The 13,366-nt window shown below is 40.3% G+C and overlaps 1 protein-coding gene across 2 annotated transcripts in view; it reads left to right on the top strand.

Moving 5' to 3' along the window:
• CLIC5 (chloride intracellular channel 5) overlaps window positions 1-13,366 on the top strand; it is a 72,842-nt gene that overhangs the window by 43,488 nt on the left and 15,988 nt on the right. For both annotated transcript variants that reach the window (XM_009710282.1, XM_009710283.1), the window contains exons 2-4: window positions 5,117-5,226; window positions 5,556-5,681; window positions 7,033-7,139. In XM_009710282.1, coding sequence (XP_009708584.1) covers window positions 5,117-5,226; window positions 5,556-5,681; window positions 7,033-7,139 — 343 coding nt within the window. The remainder of the gene's footprint in view (window positions 1-5,116; window positions 5,227-5,555; window positions 5,682-7,032; window positions 7,140-13,366) is intronic.

The raw sequence follows: 13,366 nt of genomic DNA, 5'->3' as shown, positions 1-13,366 counted from the left end.
GTGTGGTATAATTACTAAGACAGATATTTTTTTTTTTTTAATGGCACAATAAATAGGATATTTCCTGGCCTACTCTGTGTTTCGAATAGGATTTTCACTTCCCCTTTGGGTTCTGAGCGTAAGGAGAGTAAGTGTCAAAAGGCAGGCGCTTTCCCAATTTTAAAACAGAGAGGGTGTAACCATGTGTAATGTGAGTCTAGATTTTGATTGTAGGGATGATGAAATCAAATCCCTCTTTAATCCTTACTGGGAAACATTGAGGTGAATTAGCCTGCCTGCTTTTGCTAACTTGTTAAAAATCTTTTGAAAAAGAAATGTGTTTTAGGGTCATCAAAATATCTCCCTACTTTACCCCAGAGTCTAAGAGCACACTGGACCATTATGCAGCGTGGCCTCAATGCAACAAAAAATGAAAGGAAGGGAACAGATAAAACCAAATGTATTGTTTTGCTGGAAGAAATACAGTGCTTTCCTAGATACAGCTCTTTCCAGCGCTGCCATTTTTAAGCTAGATGCTTAGTCATTATTAATGATGGCATATTTCTTTAAAGCTGCTGTATTTTGGGAGTAACTGGAAATGAAACTTGCTTTTCCCCCTGCCCTTAAGGTTAGTTAAAATAATATACAGTTGTCTGTGTGCATTGCAGTCACTGTGCCTGTACCATTTGGAGTATTTTTGGAAAAAGCAAGGAAGTTTAGTCAGTTATTTCATTTATAGCAAAGTATTAGCTTGAACTGGAGAAGAGCTCCCTGTTCACGTCATTCAGCTGTGCTGTGCAGTGGTTGGAGACTCTCAATACTACCGCTACTTTACAAAAATACTTGGCACAAGCTCATGAAATCATAAAGACTTTTTTTTCTCGCCCTCCTGCGAAACCTCCTTAATTTTGTTCCTCAGTAATGTGTCCGTACATCCCCCACTTGTGCACACAAATATCTTTAAGGCTTAATTAATTCATTAAAAATAGCTGAAGTATTTAAGGAGGAGCACCTTATAAATAATAAAGGGGAACATCTTGTTCATTCTTGCCATTGCTCAGATAGAGACAAGCAGCTGGTATGACAGTGGAGTTTTACTGATGTTATTATACTGAATTCCAGGACAGGACCTTTCATCAGTTGGTGTGAAGTACCTGAATGGCTGGAGATTAAGTGGAAAAGCGTATTTTTTTCAGTACGTAAACTAATAAAAGTAAGCTGTTGTGAAATAACAGGAGCAGAAAGTGATGTTTGCAAGATGGAGTAAAATAATTCTCTAGAAATTCTGCCTCCACAAACTCCAGGCTTTTCTCTTGCTGGGGTCCACATTGATCTCACCTAAATTCAGACACTCATTGGATTCAGTCGAAGTGAAAGGTGGCCAGGTTCGTCTTTTGGATATGCCTCTTGGCCTTGCCCGTGTAGGAGACCTTCCCTTAGGCATCTCAGTTAAACTTCAGTGGGATGAGCACTGGCCAAAGAGTCTCACCCAGCAAATCCTCAAATCTCTTTTATTCTTCCACAGTCACTCTGGGAATTTGCCTTTTCAGGTGAGGTCCTTCTCTGTAGGGAGAAGGCCTTGAAACCCTTTCACAGATTTGGGACTCATAGTGCACTTTAAAAAACTCTATTTCCTTGATCGTAAAGCTCACAAAGCCTCAAGTCTATCGCTAGTTGCAATCGTTAAATCAGAAGTATCTGGTGTTACTGGCAGGGAGAGTGCGTGTATCATCAACTTGCTCTTTTTTATAAGTGGTTGATCACTTTTGCTGTGCTTTAGGGCAGCTATGTGAGAAAGCTTTTGAGCTCATTTGTGAATAACAGCAGGGATAAATGGTGTTTCTCTAGCTTGTCAATTATTTGTTCTTTTCTTTCCATCCACTGTTTGAGATCTTGATGAAGGTATTATTTAATTCCTGCATTTCTGAGCCCTTAACCTTGGACAGATACATAATAGGCTCGTATTTAGGCACTACTGGAGTGCTTTAAGCAAGCTGTTTTTCTTTGAAGCTAAGAGTGACTAAGCCTGGGAAGTTCTCTGTTCTTCCTCATCTCCTCCTGGTAGTTAATAGACTTCACGAGGGATCTCAAGACACTCTGATAAGCCTTTGAAGTTATTACCTGCTAAGATTTTGCTCTTTCTGGGTGCTGAACATTGAATTACTGACTACTGTTAGAAGCAATGAGAAAAGATTCACAAAACTGACAGAGCTTTGCCTCTAATTTCTGCAGAAAAAGAGCCGAATTTAATGGATAAATTGTGTTGCTGGGGAGATTTTGATTCTGTTCCCTCCTCTGTCACCGGTTTGCCTTGTGATTTGTGGTAGCATTTTCAGTTATGCCAGTCGCATGAGATCAAAACCCATGAGTCAGACTCCACCCAAATCATGAGCCTGGCTTCCAGATCTAGGAGCTTTGAACAGAGATCATACCGTAGTTTTTCTTTAGTTTATCTTTCATTTCTGGAATTTCCTCTGTCTCTTCCCAATGTGACTCTAGCAATTAATGTTTCCCACTCTTTTGGAAGTGCCAGGAAGATATTTTGACCATTTGGGGCTATTGGAGGCCTTGTTTGACCTACACAATTAATTTTTTGATTTCCAAGTGAATCTTATTTCTTCCAGACTTCACACATCTTTCTCCTGTCCCCAAAGACTTCTGCATCCCTTAGCCTCACACAAACCGTCACTTTTGTTTCTTGCTTGTCATTCAGCTGCTCTGTCCCCTCTTTAGTCCTCTCTGGCCTTGAGAGGGTTTTTCACCGTTGCCTTGTAGGATGGAGAATGTGTAAAAAGATGCAGATCTGGGTATGAGAATATATAATTGGAGAGAGAAGGGAAATGGTCTCTCTGAGTCTCTTGCCTGAAAAAGATGAAATCGTTACTTGCAGCACAAGAAGTGGTTGATGAGGACAGGCAGGAGATTGCCTCCATGTAGGATGGAGACCTGCAGGAGGGCTGGAGCTTTGCATGTTGTTGTGAGACAAGACCCCTTTGCTCACAAGGTACTTGCAGGCCTTGGCAGAACAGGGTTTTATACTCACTTTGAAGGGAGTCAGGTGAAGAGTGAATCACAATCAGTGAATTTATAAGCCAAAGTAAATCCAGAGAAGGTAAGATGAGAATCAGCCCTTCTGTCTGCACTCTTTTGCCCTCTAATTCAGTTACCAATCTGTTTTTCTTCCAATTTTAGGTTTGTAGTATATTGTTTGTAGACTCAGTTAACTAACTCGGTTATGAAGGGTATGATTATGATTGAGACAGTGAAAAAGCCAAGGGGAAATTTGGTGTCGTATCTCTGTTTTCTCCTATTGCATTTGCCTCTTTTCAGGAAAGGTAAGAAGTTAAAAGTTCTTGGCAATGGTTTAACAAGCCAAAGCCAAATCAACAAATGTGATTTTACAGTAATTATTGCATGCAATACAGTGGTGTCTGATCTTCCCGTGGTAACATTGTCGTTGTTTTGCCATGAAATTTGCAGAACAGGCCTAACTATTTAATTAATAAAATTTTGCAGAACTAGGCTACTTACACCTCAGGCAAATAGGAAAGTGCATCTTCTCTTGCTCATCCTGATGCCATACCACTCTTTCAGCCACTTTGTTTGCTGATTGTTGCATAAGCCATGTGCCAGGCATATTGCAGATCCATAATTTCAGGAAAAAGTGCAACCAAACTGTGACCCCATATCCAAATACCTCCAGAGTCTGAATGATTGAAACCAAATCTGAACCCAGAGAAAAACTCTTTACGTAGCCCTAAAGTTTACGACAGGTTGTCTCCAAGCTTTGAATCCACACTCTCTCCATATTTTAGTGGATAGGAAATGTGGAATTTGTTTTTAAACCCAGAATCATCAAAAGCTGCGTTCATGACATGAGAAAGATTCATGATGAGTGCCAGAAAATCTTTCAGCTAAGCATTTTACGTGCAAGGCCTGAATTTGTAGGAGCCGGACACGTCTCAAAATGTTTCTAGTTGTGCTGTGAATGTTTCACAGAACTGCAATAATTAGAAGTGTTTCCTTCATTAAGACAGAAATGCTACCTCACAGCTTGAATATTAATAAGATAAAATTTATGAGAGCAAACACAGTAATATAATATTTTCTCCAAAGGAAAAAAGCATGTATTTGCTTAGCTCTTTCATCAGTCGTTTTTGGACACACACTGTGTGCATAAAATGCAGTTATGCAACCAATGTGGGTCAACAACGGAAGGTTGGTTGCTTCACCAGGATTATAAGAATCTTTTAAACACAATGGTACCACAAATTAAAATGGAAATCTATCAAAACCATTATCGTCCTGAAAGCTTTGGCCACAAGTATAATTATTGTAGAAGGATGTTGTCCTTGGACACAGCTTTGGCTCAGTTCAGCTAGTGTTATTTGTATCCGTCCATGGCTCAAAGTCAGAATTTGCATGGCTAAGGACCATAAATTTTTAGAGGAAAAAATAAACTGTTTCCTCAATGCTAACACTAGCAGTTTTTTATTTTTTTGTAGTGGTTTGTAGGCGACTCATTAGGTACTAGAGATAGGAACAGACTGAATGTGGTGGCTGAAATCTGCCTTGAACTTTGGAAGGATTCGGATGGAGATTTCTGTCTGGATCTAGTTGGTTGTATCTGAGGCTGTTGCTTTACTGGATGAGAACAAGAACAAGTCAATGTCTGGAGTGTGTGTGTTTAAATTTAGGTCTGAAAGTCCACATTTTGGATAGTAAAACAGTGAAGCAGATCTTGAGCTGATATAGGCTGCAGTCCACAGACTTAAATAGAGCAGAAAACCTGTCCTGAGTTTTTTAGCATGTCCACGAAGCAGGCAGTACTGTAGGGATGAGAGTAATTGAAAGAATATACAGTCTCCTGGATGTTGCTTGCCATCAGCAAGGGACACATCTCCCTTGCCTAGAGCTGCCCTCAGGAGAGGCACCAGGTTGCTTTCTCAAGCTCCTGATGAAGGCTGAATCCTGGAGTAACTCCATTTTTGTGTTGATGATAAACTATATTAAATAACAGGCACTGCCAGTTATTTTTAAACTGGTTATTTTTCTTTCAACATACAATTTTCCATCTTGAGGGAGGTAAATGACTAACAAGTCTGAAATCTGTTTTTCCTCTCTTTTCATCCCTCAGGCTGGTATAGATGGAGAAAGCATTGGGAACTGCCCGTTCTCCCAGCGTCTCTTCATGATCCTGTGGCTCAAAGGAGTTGTGTTCAACGTCACCACTGTTGACCTGAAAAGGTAAAAATTGTTCAGTTTAATTGAAAATAGTTATATGATCCAGTGTTTGCCCTATAGAAAGGCCCCACCAAGTTAAATCAGATTTGCATCTAGCCTAGAGAGTCTGTGGTGCACAACAAAATAGTTGGGATTCAGGTTTGGTTTTTTTTTTTTTCACTTGTGGAATGTTTTTATATTAAACAGGGTGCTTGGGGTAGTATCAAAGTCTTCTAACCACAAACTACAGAAAAAAAAAGAAGGGCAAACTGATTTTGTGGGAACTATAAATATCTGTGCAACTACCTGACCATAAAGATTAGTAATTTCATGACTTTTTCCTCTCTCTGCAGAAAGCCAGCTGACCTACACAATCTGGCTCCTGGGACCCACCCACCTTTCTTGACTTTTAATGGAGAAGTCAAGACAGATGTTAACAAGATTGAGGAATTCTTGGAAGAGACTCTTGCACCTCCAAAGTAAGAACTTGGGATTTTTTTCAGTCAATATTCCATTTCCTAGGAATGAAAGATGTCCTAAGAGAAGTTCCTAAAAAGCACTCCCTCCTACAATCTTTACTTACAGGAGTAATATTTATTTATGAAACTTGCTGGCTTCAGTGAGATGACTTCCATGTGTGAAGGTTACTTGTATGACTAATAACTGCAGAATGTTTTCTCTGTACACATTTCAGGATGCCCTTGTATGCAGAATTAAGGAGACCAATACTAGAAAAATTTTGTAGGGGTCTGTTGTCCACATTTTACAAAGCTAAAAATAACTTGGAATATATGCCGAGAATTGCCACACAAAATATCTGTGCCAGGAAAAGCATTTTACAGCGAAAAACTGGAGGTTTCTGAGCTGTATGGTGTATTGGAAAGGTTGGAAGGGGAGCTGATTACAGAGTATGAGAGACTCTGGAGGCAGAAAAGTGCTCATTATTCTAGTCAAGAAACGACAAGAGCCCATGACTGGAAGTTATAACCAAATTAATTCAGGTTAGAAATAAGGCACAGATATTTTTTTGGTATGAATGATCAACCATTGCAACAAGCTACCAAGGAAAGGTTTAGATTTACCAGATATGCCTTAGTTAGTCAAACATTTTGGACTTAATACAAGGATAACGGGAAAAAAAAATATTGTTGGCTTGTGATTTGGACCTTAAAATCTATGAATCAATGAAAATTGGCTTGGTTCCTTATGGAATGTTTTACCTCCAAGTGAATCAGCAGCTATAGGCCAGTCCTGAGGCGAGAGAGCAGATATTTAAATTTTCTGTACTCTAGTCTGAGACCACTGAAGTCAGTAGGAGTCGCTAGTTTGTGCTGGTCTTTCAAATCGATATATTCCTTTGCACCAGATGTCTGTAAAAAACAATTGAGAGACTGAAAATTTTATGTTCCTTCGCCTGGGTAATGCTAACGTGCCTTGCTATTACATCCTGGAGTACATTTTCAGTTTAGGGAATTAGACACGACTGCCATTCATAATGGAGAGGAGTGGTGGCCAAACTCCCCTGCACCTTTCTGGAAATTTATGCCTCCTGATTTAAAGCCACTGTATCTTGGATCGTGGTAACATAAAGCACCAGTGCAATTACCTTTGTGATGAAGCCGTCCCTGTGTAACTATCCAAATGCCTGCCTTGACAGACACAGATATTATTAAGAGGGACTTGCCAAGCTGTTGCTTTGTCATAAATGACAGCGTTAATTGCAGTTCCTTGTACAGGGCTTTCTTCTTTCTTCTTGTAAATTGTATTTGTAATCATCACTATGTTGATGGTAAGAAGGTGTTACTCTCCACCCTGCCTCTCCCTTTTCAGGTACCCTAAGCTGGCTGCTAAGCACCGGGAATCAAACACTGCTGGAATTGATATATTTTCCAAATTTTCTGCATACATCAAAAATACCAAGCAGCAGGATAATGCTGGTGAGTAGGATCATTACAAATATGCCAGGGAGTTTGTGTGCTTAGAAGTGGTATAATTTTGCCGTTCTCCCATCATTTTATTGTAAACTCTGTTCATATGACATCAGATAGTGCTGCTGATCAGCTTGAGATGGTTGGTTCAGTGGACTCAATCCGCGTGTCCACAGTTGAATTAACTACATCTGTACTAGTAAATAAAACAGGCCACAGAGTGTTTAGTAGCCCTTTTACCAACTGCCATGACATGGCTCCTGTCCCTACAGCCCAGCTTCCTCACCAGAACAGAATCCCATACTGCTTACTGGAAGTGGCTGGTGGCCTGTGCTACCTCTTCTACTCTGTCCAGGCGCTGCTTAAAGGAATGTGTGTTGACTGGACCCAAAACTGTGTTAGTACTAAAAATTTAGCAGTGAATGATTGGGTGAGAGTAACCCATGCCCTGACCCTTCATAACTTGTTGGATGTGGCCATCAGACTCTTGGCTCACTTATCTCATGATTATGTTACGCTGTTATAGCTAACTTGCTCATATAAACTGAGTTATATCGAGACATTAAACATAAAGTAATTAAATGAAAGGAGTCGCTTTAACAAATGTAATTGCACTCTGTAAGCTCCAGACTTTCCCTCACATGTTTATGTGTCAAAAGAAATCCCCCCCCCAGAAGCTGAATGCCATGCATATTTACACACATCCTACGCTCTCTTGGTAGTGAAATTGCTTTTCTCCTCCACATTCCGTTCCCCTCAGAGAGGCAAGACTTCAGCTAGTCTAAGCTTCTGTTACTCCATGAAAGCTAATGGATTTACACTGCCATATCCCTTGAGATGATCTAGTAGAATATTTGCAGTCACTTACTGATGTACATCTTACCTTATATTACTAGTTTCACAGATGGGGACCTAAGGCATATTAAACACCATGCACTCATCATATCATTTAGAGAAGACTAGGCATTTTCAGGTTCCAGCTCTGCCTCAAATTTCATCTGTGCGATTACATTTCATTGCCTAGGGCTGACCCATGAGATAAAAATGGGTAAATGATGATTTATGTCAGATAACAATCTGCTCCTTAATATTTTTGTGTTGTTAACAGAAGGAAGTAATTATAGTGCTGCACTTCTCAGGGATGCTAAAAAGTTACTTTTTTGTCTAATGCTAATGGGATGCTCAGCTACTCTCTGTAGGAAGTTGTGAAAGGAAGGTAAATTAAGAGCTAGACTAAATAGATGTTACAGTGAAAATAAAATATCTTGGCCATTTACAAGGAATTTTTATGGTCTGCTCTGCAACTGTAAATCTTAAATTCAGCCATGCTGCCCCTTGCATTCTAAAATAGCCACAGGTATCTGTCCACATGCATAATCCCAATGCATTGCTTCTCAGTGACTCTGCAGTGTGCAAGTCCCTGGACTCGTAAGGGCTGGCAGCTCCAGACTAGCTGTCCTAGAGGTGTCTGCATCTGGCTATAACCAGAGCTGGGATTCCTGGTCGAAGATCCACTACTAAGAGATAAAGAATCTAACCCCGCAAAGTGCTCATGACCAGGTCTCCATATTTTTACTACCTGAAGTGCGATTAATGTGAGCTTTCCCTAGTTCTGCCTAACAAACCCTTGGTTTGGGTACTCCTGAAAAGAAAAGGAATATCCTCCCCAATGGCAGTTAAGCACACCAGGGTGCAGAGAGATGTAAAGCTGCAGGACAGCGACAAGCTTTGTTCCCTGCAAACATCCTCACGCCATTTTGTTAGCTGGTTCATGCTCCTGTGAGATCCAGACACGTTACAAGCTCTGATACTCATACTGATACAGCATACTGATACTCAACTTTCCTCTTTGAAGTAGAGGAAAGCTTTTAGCTTAATTTTTTACAGCTGGAAGTGCAACAGTGCAAGGAGAATAAAGCAGAGACGAGCAGAGTATAAGTAGTACCTACCTGTTCTTTCTATCAATGGAGTAAAGAACCTGAGGTCCTCAAAGTCCTCGGGACTGTCAGTGCAGGCTTATGCCATGTGGGAAGGAGACCTCTATTTCAGCAGAGTAATTGACTTTCAGTTTTCAAGGGCTAAACAAGAATAGCTTTTCCCTTATCCCAGGGACATTTTACCCACTTTCCTATCCAGCCTATCTGAACCTGCAGCAGCTGTTCTGAAGGCTGATTTGGATGGCAGATGATGAGTTCATTAAAAAGTAGTTGGGTTAGATTTCTTGAGTAGTGAAACGACTATGTGGAAAAAGGAAAGGATAGAATCACTGTATGCATATTTCCTAATGAACCTATTTCTTTTTGATTGGTATTTTTAAAAATCATAATAGTAATCACAAAGAGATCTGGAGCTCTAGTCCTGATCTGATACATGTCATTTTGCAGCAGGTTCTGATGCATTAGCTTTCCTATATAACAGCAGAAGTAGTTGTATATAGTTCTGCAATAATAAAAAGTATTTTATAAACACAAAATATAATTCCTTAGGAGGATGTCCCTTTCCCTGTCTCCATGTGAGCAGGCAAGATCCAAAAAGAACATATTGCTGCTGGTGGTTGTCTTATGCAGTTCCTATATACCCCAGCTCTTAGATAAAGGTAATGATACGTGTGTCAGTCATCCTCTCTATTGTCTCCTAGCTGTGGCTGACTCAAGCGCTTGGGTTAAGCTGGAAAGCCATACCAGTGTCCAGGACATCAGTTGCACATGATCAAAATACACAAATAGAAGAAGACTTGTTCATAAATCAAAAATAGAATGGAGAATCCAGACCAGTATATAAAAAATAATTTTTATTTATTTTGGTTGGGAATAGGGGAGTGCTGAATACCAAGTAAACTAAAGCACCAAACATCAGGTTGTTTAAATTGTGTTCTTTTAACTTGGGAGTCAGGGAAGTGAATTCGTTAATGCATGGGATATCAGGCTGCGAGGAATTTGTAGCATCAGCCTATCTTTATCTGCAAGAAGTGTGGGTTAGGTGTAATTATAAGTGATCATTCTTTGTAGCATACTGGTTTAGCAGAGATCATGCGGTCTATGTAACATGAGCTCTTACTACAGCCTGTGGCTATTAAATCTTTGCGGAAAAGTGGCGTGAAGTGTTTGGGATAATTAATGAGATTTATGCAGTATGAGGATACTGGATGTGAGAATTAATGAGAACCTAATGCATGCCAAAGATAAGCCCAAGCTGGTGTTCCTCCCAGGAGAGTTTACAGCCAGGGTCATGCAACAATTTCAGACTTCAAGCGATGCCATCACTTGGCTATGTCGTTGCAATATTTCCTATCCTGAGAGAGGTGGTGCGAAGGCACCGATAACAGAGTCTGTAGCCTTTAAGTAGCTAAATTATTTTTTTTTTTCCTCATAGTGGAAAAGTTACTGAAGAAAACAAGATTTGTAAGTTCTTGGTTTAGTGTGTGTCTGCGTCCTTGCATGTAAATGGACAGACACAATGATACATATGTCTGTTTGTTTCTAAGATTGTGATACCCTCTGCTGGCAAATATGTGAATATATAAAGCAAGCAGCTTTACACTCAGGGCTAAACATCCCCTTGACAAAATAAGTTTCCTTTTATTATGACAGTTTCCTCTTACAAATGCAGCATTGTCAAAAGAGAAGTGTTTCATAGCAACCTATCGATTTTGACAAAGTTTTCATGGAAAAAATAATGTTTTTTCTGGATGAGTTAAAATTACTTCGAATTAAAATGCTTTAACATTACAGAGAAAAATAATACTTTTTTTTCTAGATTCATGCGGTACTTCATTAGCCACACGCCGTTATGTTTTATGCCTGGCACAGAAGCAGGTGATAACCTTCTTCTGTAAGTCTGTGTGGCAATATGTTATTGATCACGATTCATTTACTTACCAAAGGTATTTGGCAGCTAGGCTGCCCTGATTTAATAGTTCCCTGAATTTCTGATTCTTTTTTTCCATCTTTGTTTTCCTAATTTTTCTGTCTTATAATATAAAAACGTTGAGAGGTTTGGAACAGGGTGGCGAGGGCTGTAAGCCCAGAAGCAAACATGCTCGTGCCATATCAAAGTCCCACCACTTTTAAGCTTCTTGAAAGGGAAGGAATTGATTCCAGATTCTCAGGATGTGGCAAGCTGTGTTTAAAGAAAGTGTGTGCATTTATTATTTCAAGTCAGTTCAATTACAATGGGCTTGATTCCTTCCACCCCCCGTGTCACTTCATAATTTTGTAACAGGCCTCTCTGAAGGAGCCATCTCCTCATCGCGCGATTAGATGCACGCCTTACTTTGGTAGCAGAACTGGGTTATTCAGCTCTCTGGCCCTTGCCACCAGGCTTCACTGCTCGTCCTTGAAATGACAAGTGCTCCTTCACACAAGAACAGGAGTCCTTTGGAGAGTTTAGCAGCAGAAGTCTTTAAAATTATTTCCTGGGTGCTCTTGCTCAAGTCTTCATGGCCAATTTGAGAGTTTTTGGCTACTTAGTGATTGTTTAATATTTAGAAGGAGATCTTGTCTGAGCGCAGGAAAGTAAACCACGATCTTGTGAGTTTACTTTGATTCTTTTGGTTGATGCTGAGCAAGTCACTCAAGCTCTGTACAGTAACCAGGGTAGCAACAATTTATGTATTCATTGGAGGAGGATTTAATTAATTGGAATGCTGTGTACGTATTCGATATCCTGCTTATTATTTTTTCTTGTGAGACTGTATACTGCAAACCAAGGGGACAACCTATAGTAACCACCTATTAACTGTCCCGCCTAAAATTTTAAGTTCTTTGGCTCATAGAATGAGCCCTTTGATTTCATTTATGAGTTTAAAAAGTTATTCTTGAATTGAGTTCTTAGAGGGCACCAGCTCCAGTGTGGGTGGGCGCATTCATTAGTGGTATGGAAGGATATTTCACTGTACGACTCTTTAGAAGGCGCTGAGCCGGGAGACCACCAACATGATTTCATGCAGAGGAATTTCCAGCCGTCTGACCAGAGGACTGCGCTTGTCTGGTTTGGATTTACATCAAGAGGCAAAAAAAAAAAAAAAGCACATTTAAATAATTAACTTACATGTGATTAAATGCCGTTCACCTCTTTCAGTAGCTACATCACACTTTGTGGTTAAGTGCGTGAGGTGGGAAATGTCTCTCTTCATATGCTGTGTATGTACCTGTGCAGTAGATATGCACACACACATATGGGGCTGGAGTTAAACCTGGCCTACATCAGTTTTACACTGTGGAGTTACTCCTGCTAAGAAGAGAGTCAGACCTGTAGTATAGGTACGTGCACAGGCTGAATGATGTGCTCTGATCCTTTCTAGATGTGATCGCATGCCTCCTTAAATAAGCAGAAAATCAATTCACTCCAAAAACTTACGTAGAATATTTACAGTAATAACAGCTCAGTGGTGCAGACCCTTCGGGGCACCTGAGCTGATGTACGTAGCCGGGGCAGGAGCCTCCTGACATTGTGGGTCAGCCTGTGTCATCCTGACAAGCGTGGTCTGGTCTGGTCTCCAGCAGCAGGTCAGTGTAAGAGAGCAAAACATCTGTCCCCAAAGAATCTCCAGGCTTGGTGGGGAAGGGCTGGGGATCACCTCCCTTCCTTCCAGCCTGGCTTCTCACATCCAAAGGGGTCAGATTAGAACCGTAAACGTGGTACAGCTTGTCCTGAGTCTTTGATCCTTCTGGCCTATTCTGTGCCTAAAGGCTTCAACCTGTGCTCAGCAAAGTTGCTGGCAAAGCTGCTCTTGACTTCAACAGAGCAAGTTTAGAAAGCAGTTTGAATGCCCTTGTAATGATGGTGAGTTTCCTCTGACAGGGATCTTGGATCAGGCTCTAATTTGGGACCAACACTAATGCTTTATGCTTTTTGCACAGATTTTCAAGGTGCCATATAAATATATCGGTATAAATATATGTGTGTGTGTGTGTGTGTGTGTGATGTCTGTGTATCAGCTTGCCATTAAAATTTTTCCTTCTTCCTCTTTAGTTGCAGAATTTCCCTTTTCCACTACCAAAACCCACATCTGTCCAACACCCAGCACGAGCCCCAATTTGTCCTATGCTGTGACAATATAAAGTTTTCTCTGTCATGCAACCAGGAAAGACTAGAAATAGCTTTTAAAATTGTTTTAGAGAAAAGGACTTGCTTTGTGATGGAACAGATCTGGATGACAGATCTTTAACTTTGACATTTTGAAGCACAAAAAAGCCATTTCAGAACACTTTAAACAAGTTTTTATGGCTCCCTCT

Source organism: Cariama cristata, unplaced genomic scaffold (assembly GCF_000690535.1).
Source record: "Cariama cristata isolate BGI_N322 unplaced genomic scaffold, ASM69053v1 scaffold10831, whole genome shotgun sequence".
NCBI classification, from domain to species: Eukaryota; Metazoa; Chordata; class Aves; order Cariamiformes; family Cariamidae; genus Cariama; species Cariama cristata.
Note: the sequence above shows the minus strand (reverse complement) of the source record. Positions and strands in the feature narration are given on the sequence as shown.